At 40.9% G+C, this 20,580-nt stretch overlaps 1 protein-coding gene across 1 annotated transcript; it reads left to right on the top strand.

Moving 5' to 3' along the window:
• Positions 1-10,812: 10,812 nt before the first annotated feature.
• On the top strand, positions 10,813-10,986 carry DEFA1 (defensin, alpha 1; the record flags this gene model as incomplete). The annotated part of the gene is given in 1 exon segment (NM_001112644.1): positions 10,813-10,986. A coding segment is annotated over 1 exon segment (174 nt), but the record flags the coding sequence as incomplete, so codon positions are not given.
• Between the last annotated feature and the right edge of the window lie 9,594 nt (positions 10,987-20,580).

The raw sequence follows: 20,580 nt of genomic DNA, 5'->3' as shown, positions 1-20,580 counted from the left end.
ATGTTTTTAATTGGCTTCCCCACCTGGGAAGTGGAAGTTGCGGTAAGCCAAGATCGTGCCACTGCACTCCAGCCTGGGCGACAGAGGAAGACTCCATCTCAAACAAAACAAAACAAAACAAAACAAAACGCCCAAAAATTAAAAAGCAGAACACATCAAAAAGAAAGGGCAGAGACCAAACAACCAGTCAGTTTTGGCTGTGAGTAAAGCAGTTAAATAGAGGAGCATCACGGTGACTTAGGCAACCAGGTGAGACCCTGGGGCATCCTTCCCTTTCACCTACACGCCAACCTGACCTAAGTTCTGCAGACTTTGTGAGGGTGACCTTATCTTCCCAAAAGATGTACTTGTATTTGGCATCCTGAGGTCTCTCCACTACCGTTCTGGTTCCTGCTGCCAGAGAGCACCACCTCTTGGGTGGTGCATGAGAATACACAAGCCCTCCTCTATCTTGCTCTCTTGCTGGCCCTCAGTTCCAGGATATTGGGTGGTACACAGCAAGGTGGAAGAGGAGTCCTGCTCAGAAGGATTGCTGAGGCAGAGAACCAGTCCCCACCACCTATCTCCCAGTAAAGGAGTGGAGTTCTTACTAAGGACCATCAGATGAGAAGGAAGCAGCACCAGCCTGCACTAGCAGCTTGGAGTTCTTTTAGTATTTGGAAGGACTTTTGTGCTGAGAAAAATCTCATCACTATTTACACTAGAAGTTTAAACCAAGGTCTTGAGTATTAAATACTGACACAAGGTGATTATTTCAATTCCCTTCATCCTACATTGATGTCATACATTTAATTGTCACCTGGTTGTTTTAAACACATCCTAACACCTTCAAGAATAGGCTGGCTACTGAATGATGATCCCAAACTTATTAAGTTTATTATACCAAAAGTGATATAGAAGGGCCCATATCATGGATTTGATATCTTTTCTTATTTGTTTTGATTTTACTCCTTCCTATGATTTTCTTGATCTTCCGAGACCCCAGATTACTAAACGAGGTTGGAAGTCTAGGGTCAAACAGCTGATCCTTGATCAGGAAACAGTGCTTTGTATGTGTCTAAGATGAATTAAGATGAATCAAAGTTAGGCTACTTGTTATTTATTATCTGGTTGAGATTTTTTGTTGTTGTTGTAATAGAAATGTTTTTTTTTTTGTCATGTCATGGCACTGTTCAATCCCTGTCTTTTATATAAATTTTAATTTCAGAAACTTACCTTCCCCCAAATACGTTCTTAACTTTTTGCACAACTGTAAGTGTATAGTCAATTGTCTTATCATTATGATATATTGACTTGGTTCATTGGCATAATTAAAAGCATATTAACATATATTTTCTCACTAATATTTTATTAAAATGAGTATAGTTTATTATAACTAACAGAATTCATATGCTTAAAGGGATGGAGAGTTGAGACCAACTCCTTCATTAAACATTGGTCTAATTAAGCTTTTGGGGACCAGTAAGGGACCATTTGTCTCATTGGTTATTGGGCCTCATCCTCTATGGTCACCAGCTTCTGAGCTCTTCTTCTATCTGGTTATTAATTGAATCACTGATGCTTGTCAGTTTTTCCTGTTTTGGGCACAGTTTTAATTTTTCCTTGTTAAACTTTATTTTATTCTATCTTAATACAGTTATATATCACCAAAATAGAGTGAAATAAAGCTTAATGTATAGCATATGTATTTAACACATCTGCTTAAAATTTCAAAAATTATGTATAGCAATGCTTTCCCACTTTTTAAAATTAAAGGACAAGTAAACATAGCCCATCAGATCTATCTTTCCTTTGAGCCAACAACCACTTTTTGCCTCTCATTGTAAAGTTCTATGGTTTGAGAATCATTAGGAATGCACTGAACTTTTAAGTTTCAAACTATTCCAATTAACACTTATATCCTGTTAGGCATGGTGGCTAAAGCATGTAATCCTAGCACTATGGGAGGCTGAGGAGGGCAGATCACTTAAGCTCAAGAGTACAAGACCATAAACATGGTGAAACTCTGTCTCCAAAAAGTACACAAAACATTAGCAGGGGTGTGGTGGCAATGCCTGTAGTCCCAGCTACCAAGACGCCTGGAGGTGGGAGGATCATTTGAGCACAGGGAGGTAAAGGCTGCAGCCAGATTGCAGACCACTGTACCCAATCTTGCGGCTAAGTGAGATAATTGGTTCAAACAACAACAACAACAACAACAAATAACAAAACCCAATTATTCATTTTCGCTTATTTCGTTATTGCTCTATGATGCTCAAATTGTGCATCATTGGAATGCAAAGACTAGTTAGCTGAATGTAGATCAGAATTCTCTATACAAAGGAACCATACAAAGCACCATATAAAAAAGCAAAAGGGGGGAAAAAAGGGAAAAAGAAAAGAAAATTTAAAAAGTTAAACACACTAAGTTTAATGCTTCAACTTTATTTTGGAGAGAAAATCTTAGAAAGATACAAGGTACACAGAGTGAAATGTTTTTCTTTTTTCAGGACCTTGGATTGAATCTTGCACTGTTTTGGTTTCTATCTAGGAAGCTCAGCGACAGCAGAGTTTGTAGGTGAGGCCCTTGAATAAGCACTTCCCGGAGTGGAACTCAGGGGTATAACAACGGCTGTTTCGGCAATAGCAGGTGCGTCTCGCCTGAGAACCTGTGGAAAGAAGAGAGGGTCAGGCATAGGGAGGGAGGTGGGGAAAAGGACAGGCAGAGCCAGACTAACTGAGATAGTCTAAACAAGAGACACTGTATCAGTCATGTTAGGATAGAGAAAATTCATGTCTTTGTCGTAAATGACAAGAAATCGTACTAGCTATGTGTTAGTCATGCAAGATCATAGTTCTTTCCCCATCTGAGTCTATCCAGGACATGTTTATTACCTGCTCCCTGGTAAAACAATATACCTCTCAACCCCAGGGTTACCTACTCTTCATTCTGCTTAATCCATACCCTAATCTTGACCTCCATGTATGATCTGCATGTCCTAACAAGGCTCCCTAATGCACCTGGATCCGTTTCTGAGATGCTGCATTGAGCACGCTCATGTCATGGACTCAAATACTTTGGTGCTCAAGGAGTCTTTGAAGACCTTCCAAATTCAAATTCTTCATTCTCTCTCCCCTTTGTTTTTTTTTTTTTTTTTTTTTTTTTTTTAACATTTTACTTATGTACTTATTTTAATTGACAAATAATAATTGTGTATATGTATGAGACACAATATGATGTTTGGATCTAAGTACATATTGTAGAAAGATTTAATCAAGCCCTTTAGCCTACATTGAAACACACCCATAGGTTCCTCTCTAGGTTCTAAAAGCTTTACCAATGGACAAAGTAAAATATTCTCTCTATAACTAAGTCTACCCATTCAGACTTACAAATACCTGGTCAGTATAGCTCTTTCTATCTTAAAAGTAGCAAATTTCACAGAAATATCTTGAAACTAAAAGTCTTAGAAGAAAGAAAATCTTTTAGATGTGTTCGGTTCTCACTGATTAATTTAGAGATGAGAAAATAAAGGTCCAGGAAGATTAAGTAAAGTCACTCAAGGGAGGTAGACTTTTCCACACTTGACGCCAGAGCCTGTCTCCAATCCTTTTGTTCTAGATTTTGCAGATCTGCAAGATTGATGTCTCCTACCTGAGGCTCTAAGAGTAGAGAGTCCATTTTCTTCAAAAGAAACAGCAAGGTCCTGGTCGTCTTCCCCAGGCTGCTACTGGGTTGCAACCTCATCAGCTGTTTCCTGGAGTGACTCAGCCTGGGCCTGCAGGGCCACCAGGAGAATGGCAGCAAGGATGGCGAGGGTCCTCATGGCTGGGGCCACCTGGAGGAGGGAGAGCAGGTGTGGATGTGTGGAGAGTGAGGAGTGAGCCTGGATTTATAGCTCTGCTGGGAGAAGGCCTGAGACAGAAGCTGCAGTGAGAGGAGGTGAGCATGTGATTGGGAGGGGAAGGGGCTGCCTTCGCCCTCAAGATCCCTTTGATGCTCCTCTTTCTCCCGGCTTTCATCACAGAGTGAGTCTGTGTGCTTAGTGCCTCTTCTTGATCCAAACTGTTAATGATGATAAGGGCATTACTATCCTGTCCTGTTTCCCATCTGCTTGAGTATTTACTTTTATATATTCAGACAAGAAAAGCAACAGTGCTTTCATTCAATAAATGTGGGGATCAAATGCCTCTTGTTTTCCGAAGATGGTCCCTGGTACTCTCTGGATGACTCTCTGGGGTCAGATCTGGGTCCCAGTGGGAGTCAGGAGAGCACCCATTGCAGGATTCAGGGATATTATTAGCCTCATGGTGAGGCTTTGAGATCTTGAGGTGAGTAATCTCCCACAGCCAGTGGGTTGCGGACAATGACCTTATCAGCTATGGGGGAAATGAGTTCAGTAGACTAGTAGGCCAAGTTTATCAGATTAAAATCAAAAATTCAGATTTAGTTCAAGAAGCTGGTGTATCTGAATGCATCATATACAATGTGTAGCAGGTACTTCTCTCCACTTTGAGGAATATCAAAGTAATTTAGGTGCCTACAACCCCTTACTGAGATCTTTTATTTTATTTTTATTTTTTAGTTTCAGAAAATTTTAAATCATACACAAGGAACATCACAAATGGTAGAAGAAGTAACAAGTTCTCATTTCTATCCCTTGTGTGTCTTCTTCAATTCTGGACCTTAGGAATCCATCACTAACAGTTATTCATAGTATTCTGCACTTTGCTTTTATCACCTGTAATCATGGGCACTTTGTATATCTAAACACATGGAATGTTGTTATAATTTTTAAGAGCCTTATACTCATCTGTGGTTTGTATATGCCATCACTTATTTTTTCTATTGATAAAATATGATAAATTATTACAATTTGGTTCTCTTTTTTTTTGAGACAGAGTCTCGCTCTGTCAGCCTAGTCTGGAGTGCAGTGGCTGATCTCAGCTCACTGCAAGCTGGCCTCCGGTTCATGCCATTCTCTGTCTCAGCCTCCCGAGTAGCTGGAACTACAGGCTCGCCACCTTGCCCGGCTAGTTTTTGTATATTTTAGTAGAGACGGGTTTCACCGTGTTAGCCAGGATGGTCTCATCTCCTGACCTCGTGATCCGCCTGGCCTCTGCCTCCCAAAGTGCTGGGATTATAGGCTTGAGCCACCGCGCCCGGCCCAATTTGGTTATTCTTAAACTTTTGCAGTAATAGCTAAAGTTACAGTGATTATCTTGTATATATGTCCTCTTACCCATATGGATAATCTTACAGAAATAGAATTGCTGTGTCAAAGAATGCATCTTAAGCCAGTATGGTGGCACTTGCCTTGTAGTTCTAGCTATTTGAGAGGCTGGAGATGGGAGGATCATCGGGAGACCAGGAGTTCCTACCAGCCTGACAACATAGTGAGACCTTTTCTCTTAAAACAGAAAAAGACTGTATCTACCCATTTTAAAGATAGTTACTGCATTTCTATATTACCATATTTGATACACATCCTTGGTGCTCAGTAGGCCCCTAGAGAACTCTTTCTACATTTGAATTCCTCATTTAATTTTTTTTCAAATTTGTTTATTTTTAATTGAAAACTAATTTTTGTGTATATTTGCAGGGTGTGATGTGATGTTTGGATTGATAATCACATGGCAGAAACACTTCAGCTAATTAAGATAGCCAACACCTCACCAACTTAATTTTTTAAGGAGAATTACAAATTGAGTCCTTTAGCAGTTTGAAAGATACAATACATTACTATTAACTGTAGTCGCCTTGTGTTACAGATCACTAAGACTCTCCAGCATAACTGAAACTTTGTACTCTTGGCTCAACATCTTCTCTTTTCCTATCCCTCCCTCTCACCCACCTCCAGCTTCTGATAACCACCTTTGTACTCTAGTTCCATAACATCGACATTTTAACATTCCATATACAAGTGATATCATATAGTATTTGTCTTTCTGTGCCTAGCTTATTTCATTTAGCACATTGTCCTCTGGTTCCAAACCATGTTGTCATGAATGAAGAATTTCTTTGAGACAGAGTCTCGCTCTGTCGCCTGTCTGGAGTGCAGTGGCCGGATCTCAGCTCTCATTGTAACCTCTGCCTCCCGGGTTCACGCCATTCTCCTGCCTCAACCTCCTGAGTAGCTGGGACTACAGGCACCCACCACCACGCCCGGCTAATATTTTGTATCTTTAGTAGAGACGAGGTTTCACCATGTTAGCCAGGATGGTCTTGATCTCCTGACCTTGTGATCCGCCCGCCTTGGCCTCCCAAAGTGCTGGGATTACAGGCGTGAGCCACCACATGCGGCCAATTTCCTTCTTTTTCTAAGTCTGTATGGTATACTATCTTGCATATACACCTTATTTTCTTTATTCATTCATCCATTGATGAACATTAGGCTGATTCCATATGTTACTTATTTTGAATAATGCTGAAATGGACATGGGAGTGTAGATTCTTCTTGATATGGTGATTTCTTTCTTTCTTTTTTTTTTTTTTTTTCTTTTTTTTGAGACGGAGTCTTGCTCTGTCCCCCAGGCTGGAGTGCGGTGGTACAAGCTGGCTCACTACAAGCTCCGCGTCCGGAGTTCACCCATTCTCCTGTCTCAGCCTCCTGAGTAACTGGGACTACAGGTCCGCGCCACCACGCCTGGCTAATTTGTTTGTATTTTTAGTAGAGATGGGGTTTCACCATGTTAGCCAGGATGATCGCGATCTCCTGACCTTGTGATCCACCTGCCTCAGCCTCCCAAAGTGCTGGGATTACAGGCGTGAGCCACCGAGCCCGGCCAATATAGTGATTTCAATTTTTTGGAGATATACCCAGAAGCGGGATTGCTGGGTCATATGGTAATTCTATGTTTAGTGCTTTGAGGGACCTCCATACTCTTCTCCAAAATGGCTGTACTAGTTTACATTTCCACCAATGGTGTACAAGCGTCCCCTTTTTTTATATCCTCACCAACACATATTATTTGTCTATTTGTTAAAAGCCATTCTAACAGATGATTACCTCTTTGTGATTTTAATTTGCATTTTCCTGATAATTAGTGTTGTTGAGTATGTTTTCCATATATCTGTGGGCCAGGTTTACTGCCCATGTTTAAATTGAGATGTTTGTCTTCTTATTATTGAGTAGTTTGAATTCCTTATATATTTGGGATATTAGCCCCTCATCAGATGTATGGTTTACAGATACTTTCTCCTAGTCCATGGGTCATCTCTTCACTTTGTTTCCTTTCTGTGCAGAAGTATTTTAGTTGATGTAACCTCCTTTGTCTATTTTTGCTTTTGTTGTCTTTGCTTTTGGAGTCCTGTTGTAGAAACAATTGCCCAGAGAAATGTCATAAGATTTCCTCCCATGTTTTTTTCTAGTAGATTTACAATTTCGGGTCTTTTATGCAAGTCTTTGATCCATTTTGAGGTGATTTTTGGGTATAGTGGGGGATAAGTGTCCAATTTCATTCTTCTGCTTGTAGATATCTAGTTTTCCTTACACCTTCTATTGAAGAGACTGTCCTTGCCCCATTGTGTGTTCTTGGCATCTTTGTTGAAGATCAAATAATCATAAATACTTGGGTTCAGTTTTAGGCTTTCTACTTCTTTCCTTTGGTTATTGTGTCTGCTTTTATGCCAGACCATGCTGTTTTGCTTACAATAACTTTATGCTACATTTTAAAATCAGAGAGCATGATACCTCTATCTTTGTTATTTTTGCTCAAGATTGCTTTGGCTATTCGGTGTCATTTCTGATTTCATACCAATTTTAGTGTTTTTTTAATTTCTGTGAAAAATTGCTTTGGAATTTTGATGAGGATCTACAGATCACTTTGGGTAGTACAGACATTTTAATAATATTAATTCTTCCAATCCATGAACTCAAGATATCTTTCCATTTATTTGTGTCTTCTTCAGTTTTATTCATCAATATTTATAGTTTTTGCTGTACAGATCTTTCACTTTTTTGGTTAAATTTACTTCTAAGAATTTTATTTTTGAGTGTTATTACAAGTGAGATTGTGTGGGCTTCTAAACCTTTGTGCCAGTCCAAACTCCTGTCTTTATTCTTAGTGACTCCTACAAAATTAGAGAGCGTCAAGTCATGCTATTGCCTTGAGAGAGTGAGAGAGAAGCCAGACCCTTAGAGTACAGTGGAGAGGTTGGGGTGTTTGACATGTGTTTCCGTTGTTTCTTTCCTGCTCACCCAATTAATTTTGGGGTAAGAGAAGAATGAAGAGAGACTGAAGATACCAATTTCCCCAATTAATAAGGACTCTGGGTGATCAAACACATGACAGAATTCATGGAGAAAGGTTAGAACCGGAATAAAAATGTTCCAAATTGTTTCTTTAGTCATTGCTAGAGAGTCAGAGAGACAATGCCAGAGAGATGTAGGCTAGGAAGCAATCATGGAATGCTATCTGCAAACTCAGCAATGTCCAATGAGAAATAGAGCAGCAGTACAAATACAGATGGTTTAAAACCTGGTGCGAAATGGCCACCAGGGTAAAACAAGGGCCATGAAAGCTGGAATCACTGATGCAGGAAATTAGTCCCTCCCAGTCTCCCTGTTAATTCACAAATTCAAATAAATAGTATAGATATTACCGATCTGATTCAGATCCTCTCATTTTCATAAGGTAGAATAAGTGGCAGATATACTCTGTTAGTTTCTCTGCAAAGAAAGAAAAAACGGAAACACAGGCGGGCGGATCATGAGGTCAGGAGGTCGAGAACATCCTGGCTAACACGGTGAAACCCCGTCTCTACTAAAAATACAAAAAATTAGCCGGGCGTGGTGGTGGGTGCCTGTAGTCCCAGCTACTCGGGAGGTTGAGGCAGGAGAATGGCGTGAACCCGGGAGGCAGAGGTTACAATGAGCCGGGATCCTGCCACTGCACTACAGCCTGGGTGACAGAGCGAGACTCCGAAGGAAATTCTTCATTCATGACAACATGGTTGGAACCAGAGGACAATGTGCTAAATGAAATAAACTAGGCACAGAAAGACAAATACTGTATGATATCACTTGTACATGGAATGTTAAAATGTCGATGTTATGGAACTAGAGTACAAAGGTGGTTATCAGAAGCTGGAGGTGGGTGAGAGGGAGGGATAGGAAAAGAGAAGATGTTGAGCCAAGAGTACAAAGTTTCAGTTATGCTGGAGAGTCTTAGTGATCTATGGCACTGCAAGGCGACTACAGTTAATAGTAATGTATTGTATCTTTCAAACTGCTAAAGGACTCGATTTGTAATTCTCCTTAAAAAATTAAGTTGGTGCAGGTAAGCTTGGCCATTCACTCATTGAAGTATTTCTGCCATGTGATTATCAATCCAAACATCACATCACACCCTGCAAATATACACAAAAATTATTTTTCAATTAAAAATAAACAAATTTGAAAAAAAATTAAATGAGGAATTCAAATGTAGAGGTTCTCCAAGGGCCTACTGAGCACCAAAGGATGTGTATCAAATGTGGCAATATTATAGAAATACATAGTAATATCTTAAAAATGGGTAAGATACAGTCTCTTTTTGTTTTTAAGAGAAAGGGGTCTCACTATGTTGTCAGGCTGGTATTGAACTCCTGGTCTCCGATGATCCTCCCACCTCAGCCTCTCAAATAGCTAGAACTACAGGCAAGTGCCACCATACTGGCTTAAGATGCATTCTTTGACAGCAATTCTATTTCTGTAAGATTATCCATATGGGTAAGAGGACATATATACAAGATAATCACTGTAACTTTACTTATTACTGCAAAAGTTTAAGAATAACCAAATTGTACTAATTTTATCATATTTTATCAATAGAAAAAAATAAGTGATGGCATATACAAACCCTGGGATAGTATAAGGCTCTTAAAAATTATAACAGCATTCCATGTGTTTAGATATACAAAGTGCCCATGATACAGGTGATAAAAGCAAAGTGCAGAATACTATGAATAACTGTTAATAGTGATGGATTCTTGGGTCAGAATTGAAGGCCTGGGGATAGAAATGAGAACTTGTTACTTCTTCTACCATTTGAATGATGTTCCTTGTGTATGATTTAAAATTTTCTAAAACTAAAAAATAAAAATAAAATAAAAGACCTCAGTAAGGGGTTGTAGGCACCTAAATTACTTTGATATTCCTCAAAGTGGAGAGAAGTACCTGCTACACATTGTATATGATGCATTCAGATCACACCAACTTCTTGAACTAAATCTGAATTTTGATTTTAATCTGATAAACTTGGCCTACTAGTCTACTGAACTCATTTCCCCCATAGCTGATAAGGTCATTGTCCTGTCCACACTGGCCCCGGCAGGAGACTACTCACCTCAAGATCTCAAAAGCCTCCTACATGAGGCTAATAATATCCCTGAATCCTGCATTGGATTAACTCTCGACTCCACTGGGACCAGGTCTGACCCCAGAGAGTCATCCAGAGAGTACCAGGGACCATCTTCGGAAAACAAGAGGCATTTGATCCCCACATTTATTGAATGAAAGCACTGTTGCTTTTCTTGTCTGAATATATAAAAGTAAATACTCAAGCAGATGGGAAACAGGACAGGATAGTAATGCCCTTATCATCATTAACAGTTTGGATCAAGAAGAGGCACTAAGCACACAGACTCACTCTGTGATGAAAGCTGGGAGAAAGAGGAGCATCAAAGGGATCTTGAGGATGAAGGCAGCCCTTCCCCTCCCAATCACATGCCCACCTCGTCTCACTGCAGCTTCTGTCTCAGGCCTTCTCCCAGCAGAGCTATAAATCCAGGCTCACTCCTCACTCTCCACACATCCACACCTGCTCTCCCTCCTCCAGGTGACCCCAGCCATGAGGACCCTCGCCATCCTTGCTGCCATTCTCCTGGTGGCCCTGCAGGCCCAGGCTGAGTCACTCCAGGAAAGAGCTGATGAGGTTGCAACCCAGGAGCAGCCTGGGGAAGACGACCAGGACCTTGCTGTCTCCTTTGAAGAAAATGGACTCTCTACTCTTAGAGCCTCAGGTAGGAGACATCAATCTTGCAGATCTGCAAAATCTAGAACAAAAGGATTGGAGACAGGCTCTGGTATCAAGTGTGGAAAAGTCTACCTCACTTGAGTGACTTTACTTAATCTTCCTGGACCTTGATTTTCTCATCTCTAAATTAATCAGTGAGAACCGAACACATTTAAAGATTTTTTTTCTTCTAAGACTTTTCGTTTCAAGATATTTCTGTGAAATTTGCTACTTTTAAGATAGAAACAGCTATACTGACCAGGTATTTGTAGGTCTGAATGGGTAGACTTAGTTATAGAGAGAATATTTTCCTTTGTCCATTGGTAAAGCTTTTAGAACCTAGAGAGGAACCTATGGGTGTGTTTCTAATTTCGTTTGTTTCCCACGAATCTTTCAATTTCCTTCTTATCTTTTATTGACCCATTGGTCATTCAGGAACATGTTGTTAATTCCATGTGTCTGTCTCCTGTGTCTGTCTGTCTCCCTCTATTTTTATCTCTCCTGACACTTGCTCTCTCCCTCCTCTATCTATCTCTCCTGCCTCTCTCTCTCCCTCTATGTCTCTCTGTTCTGGATCTCTTGTTTCTTACCTTTGTTCCTTTATCTTCCTGTTGTTTTCTCCTCCTTGTTTTCTTTTCCTTTTCTCCTTCTGTCCCTTTGTTTGAAGCATTGATCTGAGCATCTAACATTGTTCATTGAGTTTAACCTGATGACACTCCCCACTTTCGTTAATATGCCCAGAATCTATCTCACTGTTAACTGACTGGAGCGAACTCCAGCAGGGATTCTGAAAAAAAGTCGAAATTTTGATTTTATCTAAAGAAAGTAGTACAGAATGTCATTTTCTAAATTTTTATATTGAAAGGTTAGATACTGCAACCTAGAGAGTTCCAGATAATCTTAAGGCCCAGCCTATACTGTAGGAGCTACTGCTGCAGATACTCTGCCCCAGGACTTTTCCGATCGGAGGCCCTGAAAACAGTCCCTGCCACGAGGCCACCGCAGGTTCAGAGTCCAGAGATGGCCCATGGAAAGCAACTTTAACCGGGACGTCTAACCTTCATTTTCTCCTTGATATTATGGAAATAAAATAAAAACCATGAAAGGATAAAAGAGGGAGAGTGGAAGGGAAGGATGGAGAGAGGGAAAAGCAGCACCTTGAGACTAAAACCTACAACAATTAATCACATAGATATGATACTGTGAAAGCGTCATTTTACTAATTTTATTTATGAGTCCTGGGTGTTTTGAGAAGAACGGGGCTCTGAGTGGCACCAGAGACCTCAAATTTTCCAACACCTAGAACAGTATCATGAAGGAAGGCAGGGAAGTAGGGAGGCAGGGAGGGAGGCAGGGAGGCAGGGAGGCAGGCAGGGACGGAGGGAGGGAGGGAGGCAGGGAGGGACTGAGGCAGGGAGGGAGAGAAAGGTGGTGGAGGCAGGTGGTGGAGGGAAGAAGTGGAGGTGGAGGGAGAGGTGGAGGTGGAGACAGGGAGAGATAAAAGAATGGAAACCAGGATATTAGAAATGGAAGCATGTGGAGCTTTGTGGGAAAGACCAGGGAGCGGACAGGGTGACATGGAATGGAGCCCCAGAATAGAATGGAAAGACTGGCTTGTGTGTTAAAACGGAGGTAGGGTGGCTTTGATCTTATCTACTTGTGGTGGAGCTGAAGTCACAAGAGAACATTACCGAGCTCCTACCAGACCCCACCCGGAGGCCCCGGTCACCAGGAGAGATCAGGGTCTTTCAAAATCAGATTCGACCAAATCAAACATCCCCTAAACCACAGCAGTGCCAGTTTCCATGTCAGAAACTTCGATCCAAATGATTGACTCGCGTCTCATGGAAAAGCCCTGGCTTCAGAAAGAAGTCCACTGCAGATCTATTCAAGGCAATACAGACACAGCGTTTGTGTTTTTGCAACATGAGTTTTGAGTTCTAACACGCTGTTTGCTCTTTGTGTGTTTTTTTCCTGTTAGGTGTTTCTAGTGATATAAGGAAACCTGTTACCTGCATTAGAAGTGGTGCCATATGTTATCCACGCTCTTGTCCTGGAAGTTATAAACAGATCGGCGTCTGTGGTGCATCTCTGTAATAAAATGCTGCAAAAAGCCATGAGGAGGCCAAGAAGTTGCTGTAACTGATGTGGATTCAGAAAGGGCTCCCTCATCAGAGATATGTGACATGTAAACAAAATTAAACTGTGGTGTTCAGATTGACGGAATCTTGATCCTAGTCATTGTGGTCATTGTGTGGTGCTGGTTTGGGTGGGCCAATCTCTAATATCCTTGGAACACCCTTTTCTTCTCTCCAGGCGAGGGTCAGGGATGCCACAGTGGGGCTTGGAGTGCTTTCCAGGGTACAGGCATCTGTATTATTTGGATCCCTTGACCTTCCCAGTTATTCCCAACAATTTCATAGAACGTGTGCTTTGCTCCTCCTGCACCCTCCCCTTGTATGCCTACCCCATGGCTCCTAAAAAGCAAGCCCAACTCAAAGACCACTTTCCTCATGGAATCATAGCGGATCTGCCAAGGGAGGGGATGCCCAGTCCTCTGTTCTTCACAAGGACTCCCTTCTTCTGGTTAAGGTTTCCTATGCAATTACGCCTCCTACAGAGGTGCGTGAATTTTTCATTCTCCATTTAGCTATGAGAGTTCTACTGGTGTGGACTTTGTCTTATTCATTTATGTGCTGGTCATTCATAAGCTATTTCACAAATTGGATGGCAAAATGCAGTTGTACAAGGGTGTCCTTACATACAAACATAATAGGATCCAAGTAAATGCTCTTAAAAACAAGTCTTTTGGAGGGCATAATTAAATGAGGACAATATACCATGGGAAACAAGCAGAGGGGAGCAAACCTCAAGAAGAAAGATGCATCAGCTCTAAAGGGAAGCATCAGGATGGCTCCCTGGCCCCACTGTCTCTCCTTGGGAGGGTTTGCTCCTTCAGTCATGAACTCTGTGGGTATATCCTTCATGCAGAAGAAGCTCTCTATTTCTTCACATTGACTCTGCACTAAATGTGCATATCATCGACCTCGGGGAAAATGCACCTTAGTTCCAAAATAATCCATTGTCTTTCCTCATCTCAAGACTGAAAAAAGTAACCAGACCTTGTTAGAGTAAAAGCATTTCTATCTGGGTACAGATTTTATCCAGATGTGATGACAGAGCCAGGACTAGGGTGAAGTGAGGGAGGCTCTGGCCTCAGGCATAAAATATAAGCACTTAGATACTCCATACTTAAGATAGATGATCTCATAATGCGATAGATTTTTTAAAAAATCATATTCATGAAAAAATCATATAATTAACAAAATGTCCAAAATGTAAATCAAGATGGGGTCTAATCCTGTAATTGTCCAACTCAGTTGCACTCACCTACCTTGATTCAGGACAGTCAGATCCTGCCTTTATTTAGTCATTTACTATTCACCATGTATACAGTATTATTTTGAATAAATTAGTGGATTTCCTGGTTCCTGGAAGCATATATCATTTGATTGTATAAAAGAAGTGAAGCTTCACAAGAAAAAAAAAATGTCACCATGACAATGACATTCATTCCTATGTTCTAGGGGAAGCAGCAAAACTCTCTTAGGAAAAAACTCTCCTTTTATTTGAGAAGACCCTTTCATGGCCATTTGGGTCTTCAAAGACAGGACAGGGAGGAAGACTCACATGGGGACCAGCATCCTGTGGCATTGAGAAGACCGAGGTCAAAGCTTACACAACACAATACTCCTTGTGTTAGTCTGTGTGTGTTGCTCTAAAGGAATACCTAAGGTGGAATAATACGTCAGGAAAGGAAGTTATTTTGGCTCACTATTCTGCAGGCTGTGTGAGAAGCATGACACCTGCATCTGCCCCTCGTTAGGCCTCAATCAGCCTTCAGTCCTAGTGGAAAGTGAAGTGGGAGCAGTAATATCACCTGGTGAGAACAGAGTGAGAGGGTGAAAGGAGGTCCCAGACTCTTTTAAACAACTACATGTTGTATAAACTCGAGCAAGAACTCACTCATTATTGGGATGAGAGCACTTAGTCATTCATCAGGGATTCACCCCACAACTCAAACACTCCCCACCAGATTCCACTTCCAACATTGAGGATTAGATTTCAGCATGAGGTTTCGAGGGGACAAACATCTGAAAAATATTATTCTTCCCCTGGCCCTTCAAATCTCATGTCCTTCTCACATTGCAAAATACAATCATCCCTTCCCAATCACTCCCAAAAGTCTTAATTCCTTCCAGCATTAACTGAATCAAAAGTCCAAAGTCCAAAGTCTCATCCCCTGAGACTCAAGTTCCTTCCGCCTTTTAGCCTGTACTATCAAAAACAAGTTATTTATTTTCAAGTTACAATGATGGTTCAGGCGCTGGCTACTCACCATCATTCCAAAAGGCAGACACTGGACAATAAAAGGGATTACAGGCCCCACACATGTCAGAAACTCAGCAGGTAAGCTATTAAACTTCAAAGCTCCAAAACAATTCTTGATTCCATGTCCAGTATTCTGGTGTGAGGGTGGGCTCTGAAGACCTTGGGCAGCTCTGCCCCTGTGGCTTTCCAGGGTGCAGCCCACACGAGTCCTGTCGCAGGTCAGAATCTGATGCCTGTGGCTCTTCCATGCTGAGGGAACAAGCTGTCAATGATGCTCCTATTCTCAGGTCTGGACGATAGTGTTCCCCTTCTCTCAGCTCCACTAGGCAATGTCCCACTGGGGATACTGTGTGGGGAATCCAACCCCACCTTTCCCCTTAGCACTGCCCTGGTAGAGTTTTTTTGTTGGTATTCTCCCTCTGCAGCAGTTTTCTGCCTGGAGAACCAGGCTTGGCCACACATCCTCTGAAATGTAGGTGGAAGCTGCTGCCAAGCCTCTTTCCTTTTTGCACTCTGCATACTTGCAGGCTTAACACCACGTGAAAGCTGCCAAGACGTTATGGCTTTCACCCACTGAAGCAGTGGCCAATCTGTACATTATGCCCTTTGAGCTGAGGTTGGAGCCTGGGCAGCCAGGATGTGGGAACAGTGTCTTGAGGCTGAGCAGGGCAGCTGTGCCCTGGGTGTGGCCACTGAAACCATTCTTTCCTCCTAGGCCTGTGGGCTGTAGTAGGAGGGCATGCCTCAAACTTTTCAAAAATGCCTTGTAAGCCTTTTCCCCATTGTCTTGCCATTAGCACATGGCTCCTTCTCAGTCATGGAATCTCTCTAGCAAGTGATTCTCCACAGCCCACTTACATTCCTCTTCTCAACATGCTTTTTCTTTCTCTACTAAATTCCTAGGCTGCAAATTTTCCAAACTTTTATACTTTGCTTCCCCTTTAAATAGAAGTTCCATATTTAAATCATTTCTTTGCTCCTGTATCTCACTGTAAGCTTGTAGAAGCAGCCACATATCTTGACTATTTTGCTCCTTGGAAATTACTTAGATCAGATCCTCTAAGTAATCACTCTAAAGTTCAACTTTGCTGAAATCCCTAGGACATGGACACAATGCAGGCAAGTTCTTTACTGGAGTTTAACACTGGTGACCCTTGTTCCAATTCCCAATAACTTCCACTTTTCCACCTCACACCTTGATAGCCTGGACTTCACTGTCCATATCTCTATGAACATTTTGGTCACATACATTTAACAAGTTTCTAAAGAGTTCCAAACTTTCTCTCATCTTCCTATCTTTTTCTGGGCCCTGTAAACTCTTTCAGCCTCTGCCAGTACCCAGTGACAAAGCTAATTCCATATTTTCTGCTGTCTTTACAGCAATGCCCCCTGATCAGTACCAATTTTCTGTGTCAGTTTGTTTTTACTGCTATAAAGGAATACCTAATGCTGGGTAGTTCATAAGGAAAAGAAGTGTATTTTGGTTCCCTACTGTGTAGGTTGTATGAGTAGCATGGTGCCAGCATCTGCTCCTTTTGAGGCTTCAGAAAGCTTCCATTTGTGTAGGAAAAGGAAGGGGGAACAGGAGTATCACAAGTCAGGAGAAAGAGCCAGAGTTGGGGAGTGCCACACTGTGTTAAACAACCAGATCTCCCATGACTCAAAGAAGGAACTCACTGATTATCTCTGGGACAGCACCAAGCCATTCATGAGGGATCCACCCCAATGACCCAGACACTTCCTGCCAGGTTCCACCTCCAAGACTGGGGATGACATTTCAACATAGTATTTGGAGAGTACAAACACCCAACCTGTACCAGAGCCCAATTTCCAGTGCACATATCAGAGAGTGGGCCAGTGAAGGAAGCATTGATCTTGAGTGTTGGAGAAAATAAGAGTGCTTTCACTCTTGGGCTATGTTATGATGTGTGCACACTTGGGCTAAGACTTCCCCAGGCCAGAAAAAAAGCAAAGACTCTGTAAGGGAGTAAATGGCAGTTTCAGGAGGACAGACCAGTCTTGAAAACTCTTCATCCCCACAGCAAAGTGGAGAGAACTCAGAGTCCTCAGAAAGTCATCAGCAAGTAGTGGTGCTAGTCAGCTCTAGATTAAGCTGTTCTGCAACTACTGCATCAAGACAATTTGAATTCATTCATGAAAAAAGCAAATGAATGTATAGAACCCCAAAAATGAACCAGATAATCTCTAGCATTCTTTCGGAAAAACAAAAAAACCCACAACCAAAATAGTTATTCAGCAATTTAAGCTGATCAGGCATGGCGGTTTATGCCTATAATCTCAGCACTTTGAGAGGCCAAGACAGGTGAATCACTTGAGGACAGGAGCTCAAGATCAGCCAGGCCAACCTATGTCTACGAAAAATACAAAAATTAGCTGGGCATGGTGGCACAGGCCTGTAGTCCCAGCTACTCAGGAGGCTGAGATAAGAGAATTGCTTCAACCAGGGATGCAGAGATTGCCCCAATGCATTCCGGCGTGGGCAACGGAACAAGACCCTGTTTCCTAATTAAAAAAAAAAAAAATAGGCCTTATTAGATCCTGATTCCAATAAAAGATTTCCAAGCATGAAAAGAAGTAGTAAAATATGGCCCAAAACTAGGAGAAAAGTCATTCAGTAAAAACAGACCCAATAATGACAAAGATACTAGGATTAGAAAAAGGAATGTAAAGGAGCTATTACCAAAGTTATAAATATGTCAAGGGCTGAAGAGTAAACCTTTTTGATGAGGAGGAACATATGTAAAGAAAAAATGGACCTTCCAGCAACAGAACAAAATGAGCGTGTGAACAAAAAAATATTCTGAATTGGATTTACGACATAGGACAGCATAGAAGAAAGGATCAGTAAGGCTGAGTCTACATTAACACAAACAAATGAGGAAATGAAGCAAAGGGAGAAAATAAAAGGCTGAATAAAAAATAAACAGTGCACTTCATAGAAATATCAAGCAATCCAGCACCTACGTGTGTGTGAAGGCAGAAAGAAGTTCCAGGAGAAAATATAGAGTTAATGAAATAATAGCCTATTTTTATTAATGTCGTGAGACTAGAAACATACAAATTTGGTACTGAAAGACATCCAAGAAGAATAATTATTTTTAAAAAACAGAACAAGAATATCATAATTACACAAGTTCATTTTCAGACTGCTGTAAAGATCTACTTGAGACTGGATAATTATAAATAAAAGAGGTTTCTTTGACTCACAGTTATTCAGGATTAACAGAAAGCATGGCTAGGAGGCCTCGGGAATCTCACACTCATGATGGAAGGTGAAGTGGAAGCAAGTAAGTCTACCATGGTGTCAGACAAAAGAGAGAGGAAGAGAGACAGAGCACAAGAGCAAGCACAGAAGGAAACTGCCACTTATAAAACCATCACATCTCTTGAGAATTCACTCACTATCATGAGAACAGCATGGCCGAAATCACCTCCCCATGATCAAATCACCTGCCACCAGGTCCCACTCCCCACACTGGGGATTATAGGATTATAATTCCAGATGAGATTTGGGTAGGGACACAGAGCCAAACCATAAATAATCAAATTGTTTTGAATCAAAAACAATGAGAAAATCTTAAAAACATGCTGAGAGAAGACACCGCTTACAGAAGTACAAAAAATAGTGACATATTTAAGTACCAAATGAAGAAAACTATGTCAACATAGGACCCTTACAAGCAAAAATACATTTCTAGATCAATGCTAAACACAGATTCCAATAATAAGTAAAGGCATTTTCTTTTCTTTTCTTTATTACTTTTTTTTTTTTTTTTGAAGAGACGGAGTCTCACTCTGTCGCCCAGGCTGGAGTGCAGTGGCTGGATCTCAGTTCGCTGCAAGCTCTGCCTCCCAGGTTCATGTCATTCTCCTGCCTCAGCCTCCTGAGTAGCTGCGACTACTGGTGCCTGCCACCACGCCCAGCTAATATTTTATAGTTTTAGTAGAGACAGGGTTTCACCATGTTAGCCAGGATGGTCTTGATCTCCTGACCTCGTGATACGCCTGCCTCGGCCTCCCAAAGTGCTGGGAACTACATGCATGAGCCACCACACCGGGCCTTGGGTGAATTTCTTAACGTCCAGGTGTCCTTGACTGAGAAATGGTAGACTAGGTGCATTCCAAGCAGATGACATTATTTGTGCACATAGAGGGGGATGCGGAAGGCCAGGCATTTTCTAATGACAACAAAAATTAAGAGAATTCCTCACTAGCAAACTTGTAGTATAAAACAAGACCCAAATACATGCTGTCTATAAAAATCCAATGTCTTTATCAAATGTAAGGACAAAGATAGTTTCATAGTAAAGGGGTAGAAAGAATTATAGTATGGAATCATTAATCTAATGAAAACAGAATTAGCTGTATTGGCTAATTGGCTATAAATCAAAGTAGATTTTACAGCAAGGTGTATTATTACTGGTAAAGAGGCTATGTTTTCCAATGATAAAGTTGTTAAATCTGCAAGAACAGATATTATTATTATTAAATTAGTATGTACCTAATAAGAGAATCTCAATGTTCTTAAAAAGAAATTAATAGAACTAAGAGAAGAAATTTTAAAATTAACAATTATCATTGAATATTTCAACTCTTTTTTCTTTGAAATGGTTTTTTTTTAGCAGAGAAGTACAAATAAAGATAGAGAGGACTTGAATAACAGTATCATCCATTGCGACCTGTTTAAGCTTTACAGGACACTCCTCCCAAGAACAGTAAAATGCATTAAAATATTATCTAAGAGAGCTCATACTGGTCTAAGATACAAAAAATCAAAGCAATTTAAAATCATATGAAACGCAATGTCTATCCACAGTGGAATGTATGAAACTGTGGTTAAAGGAAAATAGCTGGAAAATTCCCTACATATTTGGACATTACTCAACATATTTCTAATGAGTCAAAGGAGAAATTTAAGAATGTTTTCACATGACAGCAAATGGAAACATAACATACCAAAATTTGTGGCAATACAGCTAAAGCAGTGTTTGAAGGGAAATTCATAACATTAACTGCTATTATAATGGGAAGTAGAAAAGCTCAGAAATAGACAATCTAATATTCCACTGTAACAACCCTGGGGGAGAAAAAGAACAAATGAAGCTGAAAGTAAACAAGAAAACGAGTGAATAAAAAAGAATGTGGACACAAAAGAGAACATTAAAAGTAAATAAATGAAAGCTAATTGCT

This window comes from Papio anubis, unplaced genomic scaffold (genome assembly GCF_008728515.1).
Source record: "Papio anubis isolate 15944 unplaced genomic scaffold, Panubis1.0 scaffold596, whole genome shotgun sequence".
NCBI classification, from domain to species: Eukaryota; Metazoa; Chordata; class Mammalia; order Primates; family Cercopithecidae; genus Papio; species Papio anubis.
This window is presented reverse-complemented; position numbering and strand designations above follow the sequence as displayed.